This window comes from Calypte anna, chromosome 1 (assembly GCF_003957555.1).
Source record: "Calypte anna isolate BGI_N300 chromosome 1, bCalAnn1_v1.p, whole genome shotgun sequence".
Classification (NCBI taxonomy): Eukaryota; Metazoa; Chordata; class Aves; order Apodiformes; family Trochilidae; genus Calypte; species Calypte anna.
In genome coordinates, this window is record NC_044244.1 from 116,598,046 (window position 1) to 116,625,775 (window position 27,730).

The 27,730-nt window shown below is 36.1% G+C and overlaps 1 protein-coding gene across 4 annotated transcripts in view; it reads left to right on the forward strand.

Annotated features, from left to right (window-relative positions):
- DMD (dystrophin) overlaps window positions 1-27,730 on the forward strand; it is a 950,620-nt gene that overhangs the window by 584,965 nt on the left and 337,925 nt on the right. For all 4 annotated transcript variants that reach the window (XM_030448312.1, XM_030448319.1, XM_030448327.1 and 1 more), the window contains exon 48: window positions 11,982-12,146. In XM_030448312.1, the coding sequence (XP_030304172.1) occupies window positions 11,982-12,146 (165 nt within the window). The remainder of the gene's footprint in view (window positions 1-11,981; window positions 12,147-27,730) is intronic.

Below are 27,730 nucleotides of genomic sequence, written 5' to 3' on the forward strand. Positions count from 1 at the left end.
ATTAAGTCAAACCCCAATATAATTCCAAAGTGTGTTTCCATTAAAAAAAAAAAAAAAAAAGCAAGGAACACATGGTTTTGTTTGCTTAAAAGTAAGTACACAACACATCTATGAATATCAGTTGGAATGTTTGTGGTGTTGGGATGCTTCTATTTCAGGATAATAAAAGCTAATAATCTTGAACAAATATTATGCTTCCAGGCAAGAAAATTTGTAAACATTCTATTTACCAATTTCTTTATTTCTTTTTTTCTCTAATACAAACTCTGAGTGGATAGCTATGCTTTCATAACTACATGTCACAATAAATGTTTCAGGTTTGGATACCCAATATTAAACAGATTTCTATTTTTGAAAAATTCATTATTTGATTATTTCATAGAAGACTGTCCTGAATGCTATTAACCTAGATATAAAATTTTAATATTCATTTGTAAATTAGTCTTTCAAATTAGAAATCTTAATACTTTTTACTCATTTTATCAAAAGGCAAAAAGCTGGGTTAGCTTCCTCAAAAGAGGAAATAACTGCTAGAGAGTTATGAATAAATATCACAGCAGTCATGAGAATTCCTGATGCATTTTTAGTATTATCATTTTTTAAGTCTATTAAAGGTTCAAGGAGTTAATGAATAATTTTAATCCTGTCCATACACTGATGTTAATCCTGACCATGTAGATACAGTAAGATAAATGTGTGTTTTCCAAATTTATAAAGTTGTTTATTTTCTCTGATTATTTTGTAGCATTGCAGTCACACAGCTTTTAAGTTAAAGGTTGGATATGCCAATGCTGGTTGGATGCCAGGGGAGGAGATCCTCAGTTCATTCCACATCCACCATGTTGAGGACAGACGCTATAGTGTTATTTGTATCTCTGAAACCTGGTGGGACAGCTGCTATGACTGGAGTGTAGGGATGGCTGAATATAAACTATTTAGGAAGGACAGGGAGGGCAAAAAAGGAGGGGATGTCACCCTCTACATAATGACAGCTGGAGACCATGGAGCTCTACCTGGGGATGGATAAGGAGCTGAGGGAGACCCTGTGGGTCAGGATTAAAGGGAAGTCAGGGATAAGTGATATCTGGATGGGTCTGCTATAGGTCATCAAACCAGGATGACCAAGTGGATGGGGCCCTCTTTAGACAGACAGGACCAGCTTCACCCTCACAAGCCATGGTCCTCATGGGGGACTTTAACCACACCTATATCTGCTGGCGTGACAACACAGCAAAGCACCGGCATTCCACTGGTGCTCCTGGAGTGCATTGAGGACAACTTCCTTCTCCAAATAGTAGAGGAACCAACCAGAAAAGGAGCTATTCTGGATCTTATTCTCACCAACAGACATGAGCTGGTGAGCAATGGAAAACTCAGTGGGAGACTAGACTGCAGTGACTATAGAATTCAAGATTGTTAGGGCAGTGAGAAACATGCAAAGTAAGCTGATGGCACTTGATTTGATAGATCAGGCTTTGGTCTCTTCAGGGATCTGCTTGCTAGGGTACAATGGGATAAAGCCCTTGGCTGGAAGGGAGCCCAGAAAAACGTCCACACTCCAAGATCACCTTCTCCATGCCCACGACCAATGTGTCCCAATGAAGAGGAAGGCAGGCAGTAGTGCCAGGAGGCCTATCTGGATGAGCAAGGAACTCCTAGACACAGAGGTAGAAAAGTTTACAGACAGTGGACAGAGTTACTCTCAATCATATTTGAAAAATCATGGCAGTCTGGTGAAATTCCCACTGACTGAAAAAGGGGAACATAATCCCCATTTTCAAAAATGGAAAAAAAGAAGACCCAAAGGAACTACAGGCCAGTCAGTCTCACCTCTGTGCCTGGCAGGATCATGGACCAGATCCTCCTGAAGGCTCTGCTAAGGCATGTAGATAACAAAAGTGTGATTGATGACAGCCAACATGGCTTCTCTAAGGGCAGGACCTTCCTGACTCAGCTGTTGGCCTTTTATGATAGGGTCACAGCCTTGGTGGACCAAGGCAGAGGAAGAGATGTCATCTGCCTGGATCTGTGTAAAGCATTCAACACTGTCCCACATGACATTCTGATCTCTAAACCGCAACAATACAGATTTGATGGATGGAGCACTCATTGGGTAAGGAACTGGATGGATGGTCACACCCAAAGAATTGTGATCAATGGCTCAGTGTCCAATGGAGATGTGTGATAAGTGTTGTACCTTAAGGGTTGGTTCTTGGACCAGTGCTGTTCAACATCTTTGTTGGTGACATGGAGAGTGGAATTGAATGCACCCTCAGCAGGCTTGTGGATGACACCAAATTGCGTGGTGAAGTCAACACTCTGGAGGGAAGGGATGCCATCCAGAGGAACCTTGGCAGGCTTGAGAAGTGGACTGGTGCAAGCTGCATGAAGTTCAACGAAGCCAAGTGCAAGGTTTTGCACCTGGGTTCAGGCTCACACAAATGCAGGTTTGAAGGAGAAAGGATTGAGGGCAGCCCTGAGAAGAAGGACTTGGGGGTGATGGTGGTCCAAAAACTTAACATGAGCCAGCAGTGTGTGCTTGCAGCTCAGAGAGTCAGCTGGGTCCTGCGCTGGGCCAAAAGAAGCACAGACAGCAGGTCAAGGAAGGTGATTCTCCCCCTCTACTCTGCTCTTGTGAGATCCCTCCTGGAGCACTGTGTCCAGTTCTGGAGTCCCCAACATAAGGAGGACATAGAGCTCCTTGAGAGTGTCCAGAGCAGAGCCACTAAAATGATCAGAGGACTGGAGCACCTACCCTATGAAGACAGGCTGAGGAAGTTGAGGTTGTTCTCAGAGGAGGCTTTGGGAGGACCTTATAGCAGCTTTCCAATACCTGAAGGGAGCCTACAAGAAAGCTGGAGTAGGGCTTTTTGCATGGGTGTGTAATGAGAGGAAAAGGGGCTATGCTTTAAGACTTGAAGAGGGGAGATTTAAGTTAGAGATTATTAAAAAATTCTTTCCTGTGAAAGTGGTGAGATCCTGTTAGGGTGATGAGATATTGGAACGGGTTGCCCAAGGAAGTTGTGGCTGCCTCCTGTCTGGAAGTGTTCAAGGCCAGGTTGGGCCTTGAGCAGACTAATCTAGTAATAGGTTTTCCTGCTCATGGAAGGGTATTTGGAACTAGATGATTTTTGAGGTCACTTCCAATCCTAGGCATTCTATGATAAAAAGTACTAATTGTACCTATTCAAGATAAAAAGTACTAATTGTCCAGACATTTGTGCTGACAGCTTCATTGAGGGAATGTTGACCTTGATGAACTGTCAGATTCAAGTAAGATGCTTTAGGCAAATCCTTACTCTCACAACTGAGTATCTGAGAGAGAGATTTCACATGCAATGAACAACAACTCACACCTTAGTGAATGACAATGGTTTGGGCTTTTTAAAGCTTCAGTTCCAAGACAAACACTTCCATCATATGTCAGGTGTTTCATGCTTTTCTGTTAAGACTGTAGGACCTAAACCCCATGTTTTATTATTTTTTTATTTACAAGATAAATATTATACTTGAATTATACAGACCTGTCTATACTACAACATACATAATTAAAGTTCCCAAACAGACAGTCTGAAATGATCTTAAAGCTAAAACTTCCCTTCTCTTTTCCCTTCATCTTGCCTTGCCTTTTGTTGGTCATTTTCAAAAATTCAGCATCATTGTTACCTTCAGAATGGCCTGTTGCTATGACAGTGAACTTAACTGTACATGGAACACTGTTTTCATAGGAAACTCCCACGCTCTCATATTTTCTATTAACTGCATGTTTCTTGCAAATGAAAATTTTTCACTCTCTTCAAAGTGCTAAATGGCATAAATCATGAAGAACAGTTAAAAAGAAAAGCACATTAATTGCTACTTGTTTTCTGTCAGTCACGTCAGCACAGTACTTGGCAGTCAGGATCACTCACTAGAACTGGAATACCAAAAGTAATTTTTTTCCATAATTTTTAACAGACTGAATTGTTACTTGGAAAAGCTAAAATTTACAAGTACAGACAAAATTCCTACCAACTGTATTTACCTTCACAGAGCAATGATAATGCAAAAATTTCCCTGTTTATTTATTGTGGAAATAATGTAGTTTATCTACTTTATTTATCTATGCAGCTTATATGGAGACAGAAATTGCTGTTTGATACTGATTTTATTGCTGAGCTTAATCTTAGTTCCAATTACAGCAATTAAAAAAATCTTGTCTTTTTTTCATTCCTATGGAGACCTCTTTGAGCAAACTCAATAATGATTCTAAGTTTATAGCTTGTGTTTTAAGGTATTGTGTGTTGTATAAATATTTTTCATTTGTTTTATTACAATGCCTTTTGGCTTTATTTTGTTTGTCAGGCATTCTGGCAGATGGCAGTTTTTTAGGAACTCCACAGCAGTTTTGTGAATGCTTGTGGGAAGATTCTCCCAGAAGTAGGTAACAGAATGGAAGAAAGTATGGATATGCTTGGTTTATCTATTGAGTGATTGGCACTATGAGCTGATGGTGCATGGAGGTCAAGCTTTCAGAACTGGGCATGATCTTGAAAGTAAAGGAATTGGATAATGTGTGATCTTAGGAAAGCAAAAAGGCAAAGCAATAGATAGGAAGAACTCTGTCGTGTAAAGACCAAATGGGCTGCTATTGCTTGCCAAACCACAAGAAGATATTGCTCTTGGCCACATCAGACATTGTTTATAATACCCTGCAAAGAAATGTTGTTTTTCCCTTGGGAAACACATTCAGCCCTGTGCTGAATAGTAAGATTTCCTGTCATTTTCTCTTCTCCCCATTTGTATGTTGGGCTTTGGCTGATAGGCATAGGGTAACTTTTTGGGCAGGCTGCTGGTACTATGGGGTAAGTGCTGGAGCTTTCTTGCCTCACAGACTAAATATAGTCTGGAAGATAGGTATAGTATTATCTTCTGCAAAGCAAGAAAAAAGGTTATTATATTATGAAATAATTTTTCTTTCAGAAGATCCTTTATTAAGAGTCATTTCAGGAATCATACTACACCCCCTTTACAGCTGCTTTTAGATTTATGGAACTGAGTAAGAAACAAAGATAAAGAAAAGAAAATTGAGGACTAGATTATTTAGCAGAGATCTAATGCTCAAAAATGCTCTAGACAAAGGAGAATCACTGTGATAGGAGACAGCAGAGTGAATGACAGTTATAAATATTAAATATATAAACCATACAAGTATTTAGAAGACTGTAATATATACAGTCATATTGCCATGCAAGAAAAACCAAAATGAATCAGTGGGATAGAGGATATGTTTGTTTGCTTTTAAAAAAGCTAAACATGCAAATGAAGCAGAAAATTGTTTGGTGCATTGGATTTGTAAACTGGTTAGGGTTCTGCATCAGTAGAAATAAAAAAAAAAAAAAAAATCTTGAGATTATGAATACACCGTTAAGAGGATTGGTTGGTTGGGTTTTTTTGTTTTTTGGGTGGTTTTGTTTTGTTTTAATTTTGTTTTAAAAAAATGTTATGTGTTACTTAGGATTTATCAGTAAGTCTGGAATAAGCCTTGCATCTAATAGTTTTCATACTTTAGTTATTTCTTTATTATCCAAGTCTTAATGTGGACAATGTAAAAGCCTGCTTTCATTCCATTTATATTGTGGGCTGTGTGCACCGTATTCACCTGTCTCCTTTTTTCCTAATATTTCTATTTTTGCAGAAACTGAATAGGGAGAAGGTGCTGCTTGTTTTGCATTTACTTAGGAAAGCAAATCATACAGAAAGCTATACATTCTTTATTTTTCTGTAGGGAAACAATTGTACTTTTTCAAACCTGTCACTACTAGTTATTCTGCAGTAGAAATCTACTTTCACAAAGTTCTTTGTTTATCAGAAGAGTGAGGAGTAGAAGGAAAACATTGCTAACAGATACTGTACAACACACTTTTGCTCATATTCCTTGCAGTTCATTATAATTTGTCATGTTATGCATATCAAGAAAGAAAAATTTTAATCCACTGTCAGGTTCATTAAAATAAGATATAAGTACTGATCTGTTACTGAGGTGCTGGTGAGACAGCTAACAAGGAAAAGGGATACCTTACCTAATATTAGTGGGAAAAAAATTCCACTGCTGTTAAAATGTTGGAATTTGGGATTACTTTTCTCTCCACACACCATTAGGAGAAATTTCTATGTTCTTTTTTGACAAGTGACATATTGGGGAGTTGCATCTCTGCATCTGTATTCCCAAGCATCTGAGTAATAACTGCATTATCTTTTATTCGGTAATTTCCAGTAAATAGGAAATTATCTTTACATTGACTTGTGATAGAGAAGGGAAATATTCAAAGTCAGGTATTAGTATGTAAGTCATTTTAATGACTTTCCTTACTTCAGGTGGTAGATGCCAATAATGATAGTGATTCCTTACTATTAATATAATTTATCAAGTTCATTCATTTGTAATAACATTTTTGACCTCTGAAAGACAGCTTCCCATTTTTATTTCTTTCTTACTGTCTCTAAGTAATTAGCTTCAGCTTTTTCATTTTAAGCATTGTTGCTGAACCAGAAGTTTGAACTGTAACTCAACAACTATTATTTTAATTGATACTTAGTTAATTGAATCTGCTCTGTGGATATTCATAAAGAATTGAACAGAACGGGGACTCAGAATGTGATTTTACATCAGACAATAGACTTTATAGTGCCTATTCCTCCTGTTATGGTTACTGCTATCATATGAAATGATATTCCTTTACATCTGGTCAGCTGTAGTTCATGCCATAATGCATGCACACAACTGTGTGTTTGAAAACAAATTTTCTAAAGCTACAGTAGAAATTATCAATGGAAAACAGATGCATGTGAAATGATCAAGGAGATCTACATTGCCAAGCTGTGCATTTATATCATTTCGCACCAAGGTATTCAGATTGGGCTGGGTGTGGAAAGAAGTTCAGATGGAAAAGACACAAGCAGTGCAAATAATTTTACAATTTTTATATGTGTGTGTATATATATATATTAGATAAAGATGTAGCCTTTGAAAATATGCAATTCTTTAAATTTCACAGAGCATTCAAACATTTTGAAAGAAGTTATAATTTCTTTGCTGGTAATTTATTTATAGTTTCTTTAGTATTCTTATGAATAGAACAAACATTGGAATACATACAATTAAGTGGAAATGGTTTGATAATTTAAAACTAGAATAAAATTAAGTCTTGTGAAGACCAGTGTCAGTTTGCATGGTTAGGACCTCTTACCCCAATTTAGAGCAGAAATCTTGTCTAATGTTATGTTACTAAGCTTTCAGTTAATCTAAATTAATTAACATGTGAACTAAGTACAACATTTTAGATGTACCACATACTTTGAGATTAATATTTTGACACATCATTGAAATGATACAGTGCTTTGATGCTGAAATCAGAATTTTTTCTTTGAATGAACAATCCATACTTTTACTGTCCTTTGCACTTGAAAATTTACTTTTTCCCCTTTTGATTGCAAACCAAGGTAAGTTTTCAATGTTGATCTGCTGACAAATAAGGCAAAGTTGAAAATATGACATTCATATGTAAAGGACTAAGCTAGATACTTAGAAAGATGTTCTATTTGAAGTTGTTCTTTTCTCTATATAGTTGCCATTTGCAACTGATTTCTTTGCCAGCCTGTAACACTTTTTGGTTAGGTCAGTGTTCAGTCTTAGATTTTGGAGAAAGCATCTCACATATTTGCTCTGGTTTTAATCTTCTTCAGGTGTTGACTTATGATCACTGTTTCCACTGGCCTTCTGCCTTAGTGAAGAACATCAGCCCTCCTCTGACAAAACCTAACAGTCTTCCTTAAATTAAAGGAAAAGAAATAAGATACTAATAGGGATGAAACTGAGTAGACACTGGATGGTTACCCTGAAAGCACAAATGGATAAAAGCAGGATGGGGAAGGAAGGGGGCCAAAAGTAAAAGTGTAGAAAAGAGACTTGAAGCAGGATGCCAGTCATTGCTTACTCTCCAGTGGAGGCATGCAAGAACTTGTAGAGAAAACCCAGAGACAGAAGGACAGTGGGATGGCTGTAGGTTCCACCAGCATCAGAAAGCCACTTCAGAGGTTGAACTCCTGCAGTTGTGAACAGCAAGCTTGAAAGACTGTAAGGAAAAAGGGCACTCCTTCAGACTTCTTGTGTCCTCCTCTACCACAAAAAGGGCATAAATATGGACCTACACTCATCATGCCAATGTCCATTTCTCCATGGAGGTTTTCCCAAATTACTATTTCCCAAACTATACTTCTGGTGAGCTTCAGAATTAGCTCAGGAAACAAGCTGAACAAGCTGTTCCCCAAGAGACAGTCTGAAGCGGTACCTTGTATTGAAATTCAGACTTGTAATTACCTTAAACTCATCTGACTCTAATTCAATTAGCCAGATTAGCAGATTGATGCCACAAAAAAAAAAAAAAAAAAAAAAAGCAAATGCAATCCCCATGATCCAGAATCTAAGACTGCTTTCCGTACATTGGCATGTAATGTTACTTGTATCTTATAAGGTATTGCCTTTTTAAGTATTTATGTGGTAAGGCTTTTGATTCTATCTCCCACAGCATTCTTCTGGAGAAGCTGGCAGATCATGGCATAGAGAAGTGTACTCTTCCCTGGGTAAAAAACTGGCTGGATGGCTGTGCCCAGAGAGTTGTGATTAATGAGGTGAAATCTACTTGGTGGCCAGTCACCAGTGGTATCCCTCAGGGCTCAGTTTTGGGGCCAGTTGTGTTTAATAGCTTTATCAGTGCTCTGGACCAGGGAATTGACTGCACCCTCAGTAAGTTTTCAGACAACACCAAATTGGGTGGGGGTGTTGATCTGCTTGGGGGTGGAAAGGTTGTACAGAGGGACCTGGAAAGGCTGCATCAATGGGGCAAGGCCAATTGTATGACATTCAATAAGGCCAAGTACAGCCCTTATTGAGAGGGCTTTAAATTAGGCTTGAGCGGAGAAAGGGATAAAACCAGACTCAGTAGAGATGAGTCTAAGGACAGCCCTCAGGCTGCTGAGGTGAGTCACTTGAGGTGAGAAGTGGTGATATACATCAGGACAAAAAAGCCACAGGGCTCACTAGTGGTTGTGCCTTTGTACTTGGCACTGGTGAGGCTGCACCTCGAATCCTGTGTCCAGTTCTGGGCCCCTCACTACAAGAAGGACACTGAGGGGCTGGAGCATGTCCAGAGGAGAACTAACAAGCTGGTGAGGGGCCTAGAGAACAACTCCTAAGAGGAGAGGCTGAGGGAACGGGGCATATTTAGTTTGGAGAAGGGGAGGCTGAGGTGAGGCCTCATTGCCCTCTACAGCTACCTGAAAGGAGTTAGGTGGGTGTTGGCCTCTTCTCCCAAGTGAATAATGACAGAACCGGAGGCAATGGTCTGAAGTTGCAGCAGGGGAGGTTTAGATTAGATATCAGGAGGAATTTCTTTACAGTAAGAGTGGTCAGACACTGGAACAATGTCCCCAAGGAAGTGGTTGAGTCACTATCCCTGGAGGTATTTAAGAAATGTGTAGATGTGGCACTTCAAGGAATCCTCTAGTGGCCCAGATTATAGGGAGGTTGCTTTATTGTTCTGTTTTGGGTTTGTTTTTGGTTTTTTTTTATGGTTGGATTCTGTGATCTCAGAAGTCCTTTCCAACCATGACTATTCTGTGATTTCTGTGATCTGTAACTCTATTGTCTGAGTCTGAAGAAAGTCCTTTATTTATTTAATAACTGTTGCCTTTTTTGTCACTGTGATAAAAGTAGATATGAGATTTCTGTATATAATGAACTAAGTCACAATGACCTGGATTTCTTTTTTAATCAAAAATTTTAAAATATTAGAATCATATGTTTGTGCTATAATTTTAGTGAAGGGGCCAACTTGTAAGAAGAGACTGCATTTATTCATGTGAAAATTTACCTTTTACTATAGGTAGAATTTAATTTGCTATCTTTTCCTTTTGTGATTGTTTTTCAAAACAGTAGGTTGAAGTACAGTCTGCCACCAACACCTGAGCTTTCATCTTATACTTCCCTGCACTGATTACTCAGCATAGAGTTTGTTTCCTCCCTCCCCACCCAGAAGTTTTGCTTTCTCTGTCTTGTGATAGACCAAATATCCTTGATTAATGTGTATTTGAAGCAGGTTAATTTATATGTTAGATCTTCAGAAGTCAGCTTGGATTTTTATCTGCTTGTGATTACCTATTTACTTCGAATAGTATTTCTGGGAAAATTGTTTACATTATTAAAACTACTAAACATTGGACATTAATATTCAAAAGTTGTAAGAAAGATGAAATTTATCTTCTGTGAAATTAGGCCAAGGTTTGCATAGATATTGAGTTAGCACATTAGGGAAATGAATGCATTTTTAATTGTTTTCTTTCATATCTGGGGCCATTCTGGAAAAACAGAATATTTATTATATTTAAAGAGACTGGGGACAGGGAAAAAGTAACTTGACTCATGGGTCAGCTTTTAATAAATAGGGTATTATAGGGTTACTGTAATGAACAATAGATATAATTTAATACATGGCAGATCAATATCTTGAATTACAAATATCATTTAAGTGTGCTCTAATAAATGATATGCAAAGTATATGTATAGGGGTTATTTCAGTACCAACAAACTAGGATTTTCAAACCAAATTTGTGAAGAAATATACGTTTTGTGGGACAGTTGCGTGCTTCCCATTCTCTCAGAAGGTGGTTGATTGGTCTTGTTTGGGTTTTATTGTTGTTTTATTTAGTAACCTTCATTGTTTTCATGTCTATGATGCGTTTAGATTTATTGTATTCTATAAAATAACATCACTAGGGAATTAGGACACAGCAGTAATACCTCTGTAGCAAAGCGTTATGATAACAGTACTTCCATAAATGCTATGTAACATTACAGGGAACTTATATTTCATTGTGTGCTTCAGAAACCTTGAGACTTTTTGAATGGATGCTTTATTTATAACATTTACTTGAAAACTGTGAACACTGAGAAGCCTCATTTTTCCTGATATGGGAAGCTAACCATACTTCTGGGCTGATTTTAATAATTAACTGCTATTGTTTCTTATCTCTTCCCACTCCCAATGCTTACTGTTCTGGATTATTTTTTAAAAAGTAGAGATAGTTTCTCCCTTAATATATGTTTGTAAGTTGCCTATTAGGTAACATTGTAACACCTCACCTCTCTAGCTAGAGAAAACAATCTGTGAAGGACAGCATGAAGCCTTGTGGTAGCTTATTTATTTCAACCTGTTCCTATATTTACTGCAACTGCTGTTGGATTTGAACTATGCCATTCACTGGTCTTAATTGCTGATATTGTTGGCACAGAAGAATGTGCTTAGATAGAAATCTGACTGCTTTGAATGCAAATCAGGTAATCAAGTGGCTCCATCACTATTGATGATACATCTTCATTACTTTTCTTTGTTGTATGTGTTTATTCCTGCTTATTTAAACTCTGAACACCTTGTAAGAAAACAAGTGCTTATCAATGTCTAGATTTAAGAGGCTGAGAAAGATTATAACATTAAAACTGTCAATTTCATATTTGCACTATTATTTTTCCTGATTAAAAATTGTCCTTTAAAACAGTTTCATATACAGAGATAACAACTTTTTACCACAAAAATAAGAAGCCTGCTGAGGTTTGTTTTGTTTTGGTTTGGTTTTTTTTGTGTGTGTGTGTGTTTTCTGGGTTTCTTTTTGTTTGGTTTTTTTGTTGTTGTTGTTTTGTTTTATTGGGGTTTTTTTATTGTTTTTTTTGTTTTGTTTTGTTGTGAGTTTTTTTGGAAAGAGTTTGTTTTACTGACCTGCAAGATACCATAAGAATGTGATTGGTGGGTCTATTCTTTCCTACTCTTCCTTTTACAAGGGTATAAAACTTTATTTTAACATTTTTATAAGTGTATATATGCATAGTATCATGTTGCTTTATGTTACTTTCTTTTCACTAAAATCGTGGCTTCTGGTATTTTTTCCAGGTGTCCAAATCCCTTCCAGAGAAACAAAAGGAAATCGAGATTCTGCTAAAGGATTTCACAGAACTTGATCAACAACTAAATCAGGTGATATTGTGGGTAACACCTGTCAAGAACCAGCTGGAACTCTATAACAAAGTTGGTCAGCCAGGAGCTTTTGATATTAAGGTAAATTTTCTCCCATTCTGAAAACACATCAGGGTACTTACTGCTGTCAGTTGCAGTGTTAACTGTGTAGCCTATATCAACAACAGAGCTTTGAAACAGAAGTCAGCAGTAGGCCCCAGAAATTCCAAGTTCTATAAATGAAGGAGAACTTCTATTCATGCCCATTAAATGTTTTCTCGTGCCTGGGCACTTTAGAACCACTGATTTCAATGTGAAATACAAATAGAAGTTGTTATTTTTGTCATAGAACATATGAGAAAGAATAGGCCCAAAAGTTGATACATGGAATTTTAATACAAAGTGAGCTAAAATTCCCACTATCAGTGTTGACCTATTTTAATATGACTATATGAAAACAAGAATACTTAGGGCCATACCATGAATCTTATATTGCAAGGAAAGACATCTAACTGCACAGTTAACATTCTGGGAATCAATAAAGCTGGTTGCCTAGTAATTTTGAGCAAAACACTTGTAATTTGATCCTTTCTATGTATTTAGGTGTGAAAAAAAAAAAAGAAAAAAATGTTGAGTGAGGACAGAGAAATCAAGGATGAAAAGTACTGGTTAGAATCAACTGGCTTGCTGGGTGTTTCGCCTTGCATTTTTTTTACACATGTACGAGTTTATCTTCACATAAACCAGGGAAATGTTTAATATACAGAAGTGTATTGAAATACATGAAATTTCTTTGGTTTATAGTAGTTCAGCATCTCATCATGTAGGTAAAGACTAAACAGACACTGAATTTTGCATTGATTATGTTGATGCAATTTTTAGTGACAAAAGAAAAAATAGAAACCCTCAACACTTTCCTTGCTTTGCATGAAATGGAATAATACCTGCTTCTGAAGATGCATTGTTTTGCTGAGCCTATTTATTAAATTAACTCTAATTTAATTTCTTTTAAAGAACTGTTCTAATGCCAAAACTCTTTCTATGTCATACATCAAATTATATAAAATAATGAATCTCAAGTCCTGTTTCTGTCCTATAAATGACAGAGTTCACCAATGAAATTCATTCCCTTTTTAAAACATAAAATTAGTATCACTCTTTGCAGATTTATTTGCATTTGTATTTATATTGAATAAGTGATGGATTTTTGCTTTCAGGAACATTATCCATCTTTAATCCCTGTATTTTAACAAAATTTTTAGACATTTCATCAATTTTTCCTTATGTTTTTCCATTCTGTTTCCATTATGTCTAAAACAATTCTGCCATGAAGGTTTATGTAAAATAAAAGCAGGGATAACTTACTACAGAAATAGGAGTATTTGTTTTCATACAGCTTGTGAAAGAAATTATCTGTGTGAGTCTTTCACCTCTTACGGTGATGTGACAGGAATATTTCTGAAAAACTGCTAAAAGAAAAGAAAAAAAAACCTGTGCTGGCATGCTGGAGTGATGGGGTGAAATCATCTATGTTCAGATAGGTGGAGGAGCAATGAAGACTTCTGAAGAAAAGGAAATAAACTTTTTTTTCTGTTAAAGACCCCACCATATTTCTTTCATGGATAAATTTAGATCACATTGGTTTAAAGTTTGACCAGTTGTGCTTCTAGATGAGATAGCTAGTTGTTTATTCTGTTGGAAGTGCTGTCAGTGTATGAAGTGTATTAGCTTTTATCTGCTTGTTCTCTATCTGGATTGCTTTTTAAAAAACATAGATTTAACATCTAAAAATGCTGCTGACTGAGAGTTTACCTGGACTGTAATTTATTTCAAGTAGAGAATCTCTTACAGTAAAGGCTATGTGTTAAGTATTTCTGAAGGCAAGTGGAATTCTCATAACTTTTTTAAGGTTAAGAAATTTCTGTCAATCTTCTTCATCCTATTACTCAACTTGCAAGGTAATGTTCTTTGCATTCCTCCACAGCCATGAAGTTTTCTTCTGTCTCTTTTGTTTTCCAGTTCCAATGTGTTTCCAACTCAGTGATTATATGGAAGGGAAAGATTTGGTGTCACTGTCAGTGTTCATTTTCTGTGTCATTTGACATGAAGTCTCCTTCTACTTTCAGATCATAGCTTTATGGATCTATATGATATTGACCCAGGGTGCTAACTGAGTGCTTCCATATTACATGAGGTTATGGGTACCATAGCACCCACTCTTGGGGCAGTAGGACCACTAATAATGCAAAAATCTCTCATTGACTCAGCAGGTTAACAGTTAGACTTGATGATCTTAAAGGTCCTTTCAAATCAAAATGTTTCTATGATTCTACAATTTAGCAGTTGCTCAGTTCTTACACCTCTGCCCTCATACCCTGCCTTGCAGTACTGAATTCAAACTGTTATAAAGTAATATGAAGTGACTGCTTATTTAAGAAAAGGCTCTCTGTCTGTTCCCTCTCATTTACTAACCCTTTATTGAAGAGGTACTTGCAGGTGAATAATTACATAGCATCATATCAGCCTCCTTCAGCCCTACAAAATGTTTCCATGTGCTTAATAGCAGTTTTTTCCTAGACTCGAACCCAAAATTAAGTACAAAAACAGATAGTCATTTTTACTGCACTATAATCCAATTAGGAAACAGAAGATAAGATGTAGATATAAAAAGATATAGGGCGAGTCCAGCATGACCCTTGGACACCCTTGTGGAGTAGAAGGACCTTCTGATGACCGAGGAACTTAGTAGTCCCGTGATCTCTGGAATGCTTGCTTGGTGTTATTTCAGTCTTGAGGCAACATTGGAGCCTCTAAAATTCAAAAATATTTCACTTTCAAAAGCAGCAAAACTTTTTTAAAAATGTGAATACCATTAAATTTTTGACACAGACCTTTTAAAATTTATTTAGTCCCAAGAAATATATTGCTTTTTACAACACTATTTACTATAAAATACATTCCTTGCTAAATCAACATTTTTGTTTTCTTTCATACCACTCTTCTATTATACCTCTAGGCTTACTTCGAAGAATTACAGCATGGATCTCTAAACCATATATATTTTATGCCAATATAATTTGTCTTCATAATTTCTTCTATCATAATTAAGAGAATACAGTGCCATAAATAGAACCTAGGCTTCCAGTTAGGCCCCCTAATTTTTGTCTGTGGTTTACAGAATTTCTCAATAAATATGGGTGGAGACAGTATTCTTTATTCTCAGGATTTGAAAAACATCTGTAGAAGTATTTGATTCACTTATGTTGATTATTCTTTAGTACTTTTTTTTATTTTTAAAAAATATAAGAATTGTGTCCAAATAGATCAGCATTGAATGAATATTTGCAAGCTACCAATTAGGTTAGATCTTAGTTCTTTTTAGGTGCTGAATATTTTTTACCACATTGACATTATCTGCTTCCTCTGTAATAACATGACACAGACTGCTTCTGTGAAATACTTCTGTATTTGCATGAGGAAGGCATAAAAATCTACATCTATAAGGATTTCTTGACTCTCTTGATACTTGTAAACACCAGAACACTTCCAAATCTGCAGTGTATCTTCAATGCAGCTTAGATTATATTTCATATTGTCTTTTACAACTCTATGAACTATTTTAGTTTTCCAAGCTAAGAGTATGATTTATCTGTGCATGCACAGTGACCTGGAGTTATTCTCATTCTGATACCTCTGCTGGATGATTTAGTATTCATACTTCACAAACTTAAGATGAAATCATAATGAATTTCAAGTTTTGCAAAATTGTGCAACAAAAATACTATGAAAATTGTCTACATCATAACACAGAAAAAGATAGAAATACTTAACAGTACAGCTTTGTTTACAGTACAGCTTCTCCCAGCACTGCTGTCTCCCTTATTGATGTTGTAGCTATAGCCATTGGATTTAGCCTTCAGTGTAGGTGTGTTGAAGTTCAGCTCTTACTATATGCTTGTTTTTTATGTGCTGCTACTTTTTTTACCAGTACTTATTGCAGAACTAGAGACACATAGCTAGAGTGAGACCCATTTTCCTAGTCTTGCTTGCAGTTTATGTTAAGCAACTTTATTTTTTTCTCTGCAGCTTATTCTTTCTTTGTCAATAAAAATCCACAGTTAGAAAAGTGTTTTGTTCCTCCTGAACATTTGAATTTAATGGGCATTCTGGTTATATTGCCATAGTTCTTAGTCACATAAGTAATCGTGAATCCTAGGAAGTGATATCTGCTTTTCAACTGTTAATGCTACCATATCCTCTCAGTGCCAAGTCGTGCAAGATAACGTGGATGATATGAGATGCTGTCTTTCAGTGAGTCACTTGACATAAGGAAGTTTTATTTAGCCTTTTCAGATCTGTCTGGATTTCAATCCAAACAGCACTAGCTCCACTTCTGCATTGCTTTTTGGGCTCTCCGAGCATAGCCTGTGGCAGTTTCATAGTATTTTGAAATATGTTTCCCATGGTACTTCATAAATTCTTTGTGCTAGAACTTTATGGGTAGGTGGATAGGCATCTAACAGCATCAGGTACTGGACTTAGAGAAGAGCTAGTTCTGTAGCAGTTACTGAGTTGCACAAACTTCTTATAGGATTGTCTTCACCCTCTTCTTTAACCTAGACATCACAGACAAGCATTCTGCCTGGTATTCATTTTGTTACGAGTATTAATATAAACAAAATACTTTAGAACAAGCATAGTTGGAATATTTTTATATGAAGACTTGTTTTAGAGAGTTACAGCTGTTGCAAGATATGTGGCAACCCTGCAGCTGACTTTGAGCAGAACTATTTGTCACCTAGTAGAGATCTGCATAGAATTAGCATAGTTGGTTTGATACAAGGTCAGAAGATAGAGTTCTAATCACCCGGTCAGACCTGCTCTATAAAGTAACCCCATGATTTTTCTGAATTATTTCCTCCTTAAACTGCATCAAACCTTTCTCAGAAACAAACCATCCAAAGCAAGATTTGTTTCTAACACATGGGTATAGACAGTCTCCCACATCTTGTGGTAAATTACTCCAGCAGCTGAGTGAAAAACCCATGCATTTTTCCTTGGCTGAGTTTGTTTATCTTCATCTTTTTGTCACTGCTTTATTTGCCAAACTAGAGTGAATTGAAATACTGCATTAATAGACAGTAATCAAGTTTTCTCCTAAACTCTGTTTGCTAAACATCTGTTCTAATTCAGACAAGAAAGCAAATATAAGGTATCTAATTAGTACTAGTTCAAAAAGCAATTATTGCTGTGGTCAAAACAATTATTTCTGTGGTCCTGATAATAATGTGGTTATCTTTAATCAGAAGCTTATTTTGGCTAAGTCAGCTAATCAGAGTCTAAGTAGGTGGCAAATGTTGCTATAATGGAACATATAGTCACTTCTGCATTGTATCTTTAATGGAATATTTAAGGACATGAGCACTTTTAAATGTATTTACTGTGATCCAGCCATCTAAATTTAATATGCTTACACCTTTTAGGGTTATGTTATTTGGAGGATGTCGATATAGACCTATACTTTACACTTTGAAATAGCTTGGCCTGGGGCATCAGCAATCTGTGGAGCTCCAGAATTATGGCTAAAGGAAGTTGTGCAAACAGTGACCTTTATTTCCTCTTACTTATTATGCTGAGATTTGTTTACTTCACCTGCAAGAAAAAGAATAAGGGGATTCCTGGAAGGGAGAGTAACAAGTGATGCTTCATTACTTGTTTGGCAGCACAAAATAACTTCACAAAACCTAACCAACTTTTTTTTTTTCCTCTCAATTTTATTTTCTTCTAAGTATTTACTTCCTCATAATCCTGCTTTATCCCAATTCTATGTATGATAGGACCCTGAAACACTGAGAATTTTAATTAGATATTCCCAGTCTTTTCCTTACAGGAAGAACCCAAGAAGGCTTTAAAGAATTATTAGATTCAGAAGTCAGGTTTCAGCATAAGAGAGCTAGAGTAATAGGGCTTTCTTAAATATTTGAAAATCAAAATGACTGGATGAGACAAAATGGAACTAGAAGTTTTCCTATCACAACTCACCACAACTGTGACTAAGATAAAATTAGCATTCTGCAATCTGTTGCAGTCAGATTGCACTTTTTAGATGTAGTTCAAATAACATTTGTGGAGTGGTAAGGCTTTAAGAAAATACTTTATGCAGGACTTAAATGGTTTTTTTATAGTAAAAAACCAACCACTTATATCCAATATGTACATGTGCTGTTAGATTAGCTTAATATAACATCATGATTCTTTTTATTTATTTTTTTATGCAGAAATGCATTTCAGAGAAAAATTCCTCAGTTAACCAAGAAAATAACTGCATAGTACTTTTGATAGCTTTTATTGCTAATAGCAATATTCAGTTAATAACAGTTGCAAATGAGTATTCATCTGTAGAAATATTTCTAAGTTTTATTTAGTTAATCCCAGTTCAAAACTAAAGTTCTGAAAGAGGAAAAGGGCTGTACAATACATTGAACAGTAACTTTTTAGTGGATAAAAAAATGCCCTAAAAAATATTCAAATCTCACCAACATCTTATATCGTATAATTCCAAGTTTTGACTACTGGTAGTGCAGGAAACAAAGAATATGAGAAAAACTAGAGCCAGAATTCTAAACTTAATGAATATTGAGGTACTTTGGGGTTTCTTTTCAGTCAATTAGGATTTAGACAATAAATACTATACAATATATAATACTATATGCTATGAAATAAATACTAAAAATAAAAATAAAAACCTAAAACTAAATACTATAGAATATATACAATAAATAATTTAGTCAATTTAGTCAATCAGATATGTGAAGTTATTACAGAATCATAGAATCATTTGGGTTGGAAAGGATCTCTGAGATCATCAAGTCCATCCCTTAATCCACTGCCACTGTGGTTACCAGACCATGGCACTGAGTGCCACATCAGTCTCTTCTTGAAAACCTCCAGGGACAGAGAATCCACCCTGGGCAGCCTGATCACACTTTCTGTAAAGAATTTCTTCCTAATATCCAACTGATGTTCAGCTTCCTGTCAATCCGAACTCCCAGGTCCCTTTCTGCCTGGCTGCTCTCAGCCACTCTGTCCCCAGCCTGGAACTCCCCATGGGGTTGTTGTGGCCAAAGTGCAGGACCCGGCACTTGGCCGTGTTGAACCTCATCCCGTTGGAATCAGCCCAACTCTCTAGTCTGTCCAGGTCCCTCTGCAGAGCCCTCCTGCCTTCCAGCTGATCCACACTCCCCCCAGCTTAATGAATTTGCTAATTGTGGACTCAGTCCACTCATCTAAATAATCAATAAATCAATAAAGATATTAAACAGAACTGGGCCCAACACTGATCCCTGGGGGACTGGTGACCGACCACCAACTGTATGCAGCACTGTCAGCACCACTTTCTGGGCCTGGCCCTCCAGCCAGTTCCCAACCCAGCACATTAATTATGCCATTTTAAAATAATTAAAAGCAGTAAAAAAGCCATAATCAGTTACTGAGAAACCTTGCTATCTATGGCATAGAATCAGAGACCATTTTAGTTATGCATTTTCTAGTTGCCTTTAGAAAAACAAAGTAATACCACATTAGGCCTACACCAGTTATGCTTCATGTAGGATGAGCTACCCGTATTTATAGCAGACTGCAAGTAAATGAGTAACTAGCACCACATATAATAAATATCAGTTTACTGGAATGTTTTTAAAATATTAATTTATTAGCCTTGGTCATAATTGAAAATACCACTACCTCATTAGATTATAGATTGTAGATTATAATCTACAAAATTGTATCAATTTTAACAAAGTCTTAACAGTACCAAGCTATGTCAGAAAGACAGATGTAGAAAAGAAGAAATAAAAAGCAAAAAATTTATATGGGTTTGTAAAATTCATCTAATGCCTGTAGAGTTTATCACAAGAATTTTTATCTTTTAATCCTTGTTTCTTTTTCTTATGCATAAATTCTTCATGAGCCATCTCTTTCCTAAATTGGTAGTAGTTGAAATAGGAAAAAATGTGATGACACAGTATCTGACCAGCATGAGTAGGAATATTTTGAATCTACTGTCAAAAGCAGAAGTGTAGTAGTTGGGATCACTGGGCTCTTCTTGTTTAACTACCATTAAGGTATCTCTGGTTACTTTACTGGAGTGGGATTTTGATATATATTACCACAGAGTGAAATTTCTAGTTGTGGTGTGCCAGATCGTCGCACAATACGTACAGCTTTGAGCAATAGTTAAAAAACCTGATAGATGAGCAAGCATATTGCATAAAGGAAAAAAAATGGGTTGGAAAGGTTATTCATGGAGCTTAAATGAATTAAATGAAAATATATTTACCATTTAGTAACCTGAAAATACAAATTTAGCATTTTTAAGAAACTTGTAAATAAATGAATAATGGAAATAATTTAATAATTCTCTGATTCCTGTACAGCAAATTCAGTGTAACAAAAAGCACTTTGATGAGGATGCTGAAAGCACTGCACAAAAATAAATAGGAAAACATTTTGAATCCCAGCTTCCTTTTCTCAGTCTCCTATGCTTGAAAACTGCTTGAATACTGTATATTTTTAGTAATTCCCAGTCTGTGTCCTCCCAAGTGAACTTTATGTTGAAATTATTTCTCCTGAGTTCCATCATGTGAGATGAATTCAAGTACATTTCAAAAAGGAAATTCTAAAACTAATAACATTTTGGAAAACAAACTCAAAACCTCCTAAGTATTTAAAACTTTTCTTTAAATGTTTGTCCAAACAGTAAAAATAGATAATTTCAAAAAAGCTCTGTTCATGCAGGGAATTAAAGAGCTACAGCTAGCATCAGTATAACTAGAAACCAACTGGGCAGTAGGCTGATACTTCATTTTCAATCACTGTCTTTTCAAATTTGACTGATTTTCCATTCAGGGCATATAGGTATTATTATGAGATGTAATATCTTTTCTGGATAATCATATGAAAACCAAGTCTCCTTACCAGAGGTGAGGAGCTAAAGATGGTGGAGATTTTCAGGACAAATGCCTTTGGCCTGCTTTGAATAGTTGCATGTTCACTGGCTATATGCAAGACCTTGAATTTGACCCCTTGAATTTTTCAAGAGGCAGACGTCTCCTGCACTGTGGCATACAGGGCTTGTGATTGTACTTTCATGGCTAAGATTTCACTAATAACACGTTTTAAGAGTTTTGGTTTTTTTTTCCCCTTCTGAGTTTTCTATTATATTCCCAAGACCTGCACTTAGTTTTTGATTGTAGAATTAATATTTTTCAAATTAGTCAATTAACCTGTCAACTAATTTGGGTCAAAGTGCTATTTTGGTTTGTATTGTTGTTGGTTTTTTTTGTTTTTCACAATGCCAGCAGGTGTAAAAGGCACATAGAAGAATACTTAATAGTAAATGAAAAATGCAGATATTTTCCCAACCTTGATTTTTTATACCTCTGTCTTTTTCTGGTTGAAGATGCTGCAGTGTGCTAAATGGATACATTACCCTAGCAGTCCTTAGATTTTTTTTCTTTTGTATTATCTGAATTTTATTTTAATAATATGCCTATTGTAACTGAATAAATGCGTGTGGTGTTTATTTGCATTTAATACCTTATTTCCACAAATTCTTTGCAATTACAATGATTTACTCTTTGGGATCAAATGGCCTGGGATGCTGAGCTTGATTTCAGCTCACCTCTGTTACAGGAGGAACTGGATATGCTCTATTCCAACCCTGTCCTACTTGTCCTATAAATGTCTGCTTGTGGTGCTCCATATCTCATCCCAGGAGGGCTGGGATGGAAGAAAGGACATGAGGACAGGGCGTGGGGGAAAGGAAGGAGGTAGAAGTGCCTACTCCTCCACAACCTAAGGCCTAAAATCTGTAGGAGTAGGAGCACCTTCTCCAGCCTTAGAAGGAGATTAAAGCTGCACTTCTCAGGAGTTCCTCCTGATCTTTTTTTCACTACTGTCATTCCCCTGGAAGAAATCCCTTTGGAGGGGAATCTGACTGACGTAGGAGACTGAAGATGATGTGAATGAGGAGGGGATGAACAGAAATGCAAGTCCCTGCATCTGAAGGAATGGAGAGAGAAATGACATTCTGGAGTGGGAATGAGTTGTCAAATTGCAGAAATTTTTGTTCCCACTTCTAGGTGACTGGAATCCAAATCTTCTTCTCCAAACTGTACTAAAAACTTCTTCATGTTTTCCAACTACATTGCCTCCAAATCTTCTTGAAATCTCACTGGTCCTTTCTCCTTGCTTACTCACTTTCCCTATTTTTTTGCCTTTATTTCCTCCATACCTTCTGTGTCATAACTTACCCATTCTGCATTCTCTCTACTTTACTACTACTCTCTACTTTAGTCCTCTTTTCCAAGCTTATCACAACCTTCGTTTTTGCCTATACTGCCAGAGAAGCTTCAAACTCTTTCTGGATGAATATTTATGCCTGTTTACTGCTCATGGTGGTCACTTGCTATATAGTTAAAATAGCATATTGTGTTCATATTTACAGATAAAAATAGGCCATCATTAAAAAATTAAGTAACTAGTCTTAAAAATAGTTTTTATTTGGGTTTTGTCCTTGATAAGTGTTGAATGACAATAGGAAAGCTGTCAGCTCTTGTCAATCACTTCATTATATATTCAGCAACCTGCAGTTAGAACATGAGAAGACCATGCCTGAGGCATAGCAAACCTAGTTGTAGACAAATAAAATAAAATTCACCCAGGCAAGAGAAGGGAAGTGCTGGCTGGAATTTGCTGTCTTTTTCCTTCCATCAGCCTTTTTTTTTTGTCAGTTTCTGTTTGACAAACTGTGCGCTATAATCCAGATTTTAACTCTTTATTGATACTTTTACCTTTTCATTTTGCTAATACTCTTAAATGGCAATTTTCATATGCAATGAGATGCAGTATACTTCATCCACATGAATGCATGAAGAATATGTACCCCAGAGATGTATCTTACTGTGTTCAATTTGGCCAAAAGTTGAACTGTGAAAACTTTTGATGACAGAATATTGTTGGAATATTTAAGTTACTCCTATTTTTGATGCATTACGAAGATCTAAAGTAGATGTCAATTTAATCAACTCACAGAACTAGACTGAGAGTCTGTGCATAAATCAATTATTGCCTTTTCCCATATATTATTTTATGGGCTATGAAGAACAGCTTGCACAGTGAATGTTTTCCTTGTGAGCTTCAAGTATTTAGATTTTAAAGAATCTGCATTCAGATATGTTAAAAAAAATCTTTTCCAAGTGCAAGAAAATTAAACTATATTAGCTGCAAGGGATTGTGAAAAGGTGGCAAAACTTTCTAATGAATATATGTTGTAAATTGTTTAATGTCTAACAGACTTTAGAGCCTTAGGATATTTCTGTGTTTCAGGAGAGGAAATATTTTCAGAGGTGATCAAGTATTTCATGTGTTGTAGTATTTTTAGAAAATAATGAATGACTAGTAAATCAAGATGTAATTTTGGCTTTGAAAGTGTAGGAGTGCAAGTGAGTTGCTTGGAAGTTACTGAGGTGTAGTACCCCAGCTTTGTCTTCTGGCTTCCTCCTTTCTTGTGCTATTAATAACAGCTCAGATAGAGTTCAGAGTCCCAGCAAAAAAAATGTGATTAATACAAATGATGAAGTAAATAGGAGAAAACTTACAGAAATTACAGAACAGTTTGCCAAAGCTTTATTGAAGTCAATACCAAAACTACAGCTTTCTTCAGTGTAGCTATGTTTTCATAGGTAGGATATTTCATATTCAGAAAATACATTTTTCTAACATTCTCACCAACTGTGTTCATTTTTATATGCTCTTTTCTTTATTTAAAGCCTTTTTTCTCTTTAACACACAGTTCCTGGAACCTTTTGGACATTGTTCTTTTTGATAATAGCATGTTATTTACTAATCAATAACTCCTTTTCTGTAAGATTATATATTTTGCTCTACTGAGCACATACAATTTAAAGTGCTGGAACCTGAAGAGGCACCCTACAAATGACTGCTTATATCTGCACAAGATCCTATTAGTTTTGGCTTAATTTGCTTTGACTTGATTGCTATGTACCAGTTTTTTGCACATTGGTAGTCCTATGAAAGTTTTTTGTAACTAATGGATATTTTAGTAAGTTTAATTTATATTTGAGCGTGTTTTATTGTTTTTTTTTAAGTAAAAATAAAAACTTTCACTTTAAAGAATCTTAGCTCCTTTTTACACTAGAGATAATGTGGAAAGCACTCAGTTCTCTTGTCTGCCTTGTGCATACAACAGAACTGCTGTAAAGATTAACTCCTGAGAGATACTCTTGTGTGAGTTAGACTGATAAATATGACAAATTCTGCAGTGAAAGATGATTATTTTTGTGTTGAGTTCATTCTGAACCATTTTTGTGTGCTAACCTCAGTGGGCACATCAACCCCACCCAGTCATTCGCTTACTTTTCCTCTGTGGGAGGAAAAGGGCAAAAGTGAGAAAAATCATTAACTGAGGCCAAACTTTCCCTCAGAGGTAAAGGAAAGCAAAGAATTCATGGAACACTCCCCATGGGCAGGCAGGTGTTCAGCCATCCCCAGGACAGCAGAGCTTGGGAAGTTACTTGAGAAGACAAATGCCACCACTACTCTGAATGTCCCTACTCCCTTTGTCTTCCACACAGCTTTTATTGCTGAGCATGCCATCATATAGTATGGAATATTCCTCTGGTCATTTGGGATAAGCTATCCCAGATGCATTCTCTCCCAACTTCTTATACACCCCCAGCCTACTTGCTAGTGGGGCTGCCTAAGAAACAGAGGAGTTGACCCTGTGTGAGCACTGCTCAGCAATTGCTAAAACATCTCTGTGTTACCAACACTGTTTTCATCATAAATGCCAACCATACCACCATACAGGCTGCTGTGAAGATAATTAACTTCACCCCAGCAATACCCAGTACATCCATGTGAATCTGTGCTGCAGCTATTGTTTAACACCAGGCACTGCTAAGTAGCATTTGCTTTCCATTCCTTACTTTGTAATTAGACTTTTTCTTCATTCAGAGTGAGGTGAATGGGTGACATTTTAAAAAGGTAGACTTCTGATAACATTCTCATGGAATATAAAAATAAATCCAGAGTGTGGATATAACTTAGCCATTTGCAGCTGCAAACCTGGCAGCTGGAAATATGCAAACTGTGTATTTTCCTGACTATAACAAGGTTAATTCTGTTTACTGAAATCTATTCCTGCTTCTGCTGCTGAAGCAACATACTGGGGCAGTCTTTAGCATGTCTTCCAGTAATATATGGCCCTGCAATTAATGGAAGACAAACTGCAGAAATATATCCACATGAGAATTCTTTCTAAATGACATATTAATAACTAATACCAGAAGACAGGCAAATCTGAAAACATTACACATCAACAAACCAACGTTAGAACAGCAATAGATTTTTAAATTATTTTTCTCATTTCCTTTTGTAGCTAGAAACTGCTTTGAAAAGAATTCTTTATTTACTAAACTTGAAAAAAGGGGGAAAAATTGCATATAAGCCCTGACCTAAGAGAAAAAAGTATACAGATCCAAGAATTAAATGGTGACATAAATAAAAGCCTTCACCCAAAGTTAAATGATTTTTCATTTGGTTTATGGAATAGAGCTGTCATTACTTGTGCAATGAGACAGAAGAAATTACAATTTCTTTCTTTCCTGTTTACAAGAAGAAATATAAAATTTTTGTGGTTTAATACCATTATAATTATCACAAAATTTCACTTGCCCATCAAGATGCTTATGGTGGTAGTCCATATCTGATACTGTGTCAATCTAAGTAACTTTTCTTCCTCTTAAGCTGCTATCCTTCAGCATCTATAGGACCACATAACTAGGAGAGAGCTTGGATTATTATCAGGATTTTTCATGTTTTCTTGCAAGAATTTCTCACTATGTCTTTGTGCCAAATTTCCTTCTTCTGTGTCAGTTCTCCTGGGTTTGTTGTTACCTCTTTTGTATTATGTACTGGAAGTAAAACAGGATCTACAAGGCTAGATGGAAAAGAAACATTCTGTGTTCTTTCCAGTCTCAAAATAGAACATTATGAATCATATCCAATCTCAAAGAATTAACTTTACTGGACCTTTTTACCATCCAACTGGATGATTAAATGTGCTTTATTGGTATATGACCGCCATAGCCAAATTCTCTTCATGTGCTGTATCTGCAGGCATTTCTTTACAGGTAATGATTTCATCAATCTTCAGTACCTCCAGGAAATTTCCTTTTCAGAACAGACAGGTTCAATGGATAGATACTGATTTCTCTATGTGGGGAAAAAATTACTATGTTTTATTTCCTTTAAATAGACAGAGAAAGCTCACAAATCTCTGATAGCCAAAAAGAAAAAGTGGTTTGGAGAAAAACATTCTTTCACTCTGCAAAATGGTGGAGATTGTTATTTCAGGCACTTTGTTTGCATAGTTTAAATTTGGGACCTACTTAGTTCCACTCATTGCAGAGGATTTCCTTTTTCTTTTCTTTACATCCCTTTTCCAATACCAGGAATAAGAGATACTGCAGAGAGCACAGGGATGAAAAAGAACATCAGATCTTTTTAGATACAGTGTCTGCATATTTTGCAAACTGTACAAAGGCTTCACTTAGAGGTTTAGAAAATAGTTATGAACTCTAAAAATTGAATTGTTGCACCTTTAGAAGGAAGAGGTCCTTTAGGCCTAGAGGCCCTTCTTCCTGAAATAATGTTCGTCCTCTGAAGTATCTCAAAAATTTTTCACATAAGTCAAGATCTACAATTGTATAAATTTTCCAGTCTCATTAAAATAGCATGGCTGTCTTTGCATACCATAATTTAAAAAAAAAAAAACCCTTAATGTATCTCACAATGCTCATTACTCTGTGAAGATAGCTTCTTGGGATCATACTTTGAGTTGTGCATTGAAAAGAAGATATATATTTGAAGTTATGGAGCAAAGAATGGTTATTTACTCCTTAAAATAGCATTTTTAGAGGCAGATATATAACATTTCTTTTCTGCTATTTATATAATATTCTGAGTCCTAAAGCAATTTTACACTGAACTTCTACCTTTGCCACTAATGGGATGGTATTTAAATTTAATTACTTTGGTTTTATTTTGTTTTGGTTTTGAGTAAAAGCCTCAGACAGGAAGGTGAAGTTAAATTCTTAGATGTTTGCATAGACTTTTCTGTCTATAAAGAGACACTGAAAATAAAGAGCAGCAGTAAAAGCCTCCCCCTCCTTCCTTGAATTTTATCAAGATTAATAGAAGTCTTTATTCAGGAAATTTAAATACTGGCAACTGTGTGTTTCCCTGGTAGATTAGGTTCCACCTCAGTATGCCCACAGAACTGCTAATAGTGTATCTTAAATGTATTCTAATAATATTATACAAATATCTAAGAATGCTGTTGACTCTACTGTCTGACCTACCATCAAAATCTGATGCTCACTGTGGTTTAGCTCAACTTTGATGTATTTTAATTAAGTCTTCTTCAACCATTCTTCTTTGTGGTAGTTGAGCTTGTTAGTCTGCTCTATGAATGCGAATGTACAAAGCTGAATCAAAAGAAAAAATGAGGTCACTTATTTAGAATGAGAATTCTTGAAGATGGGAATATATTCACATTTTCTACCCATTCCACTTTACTTGTGATTAAAAAATGAGACAGT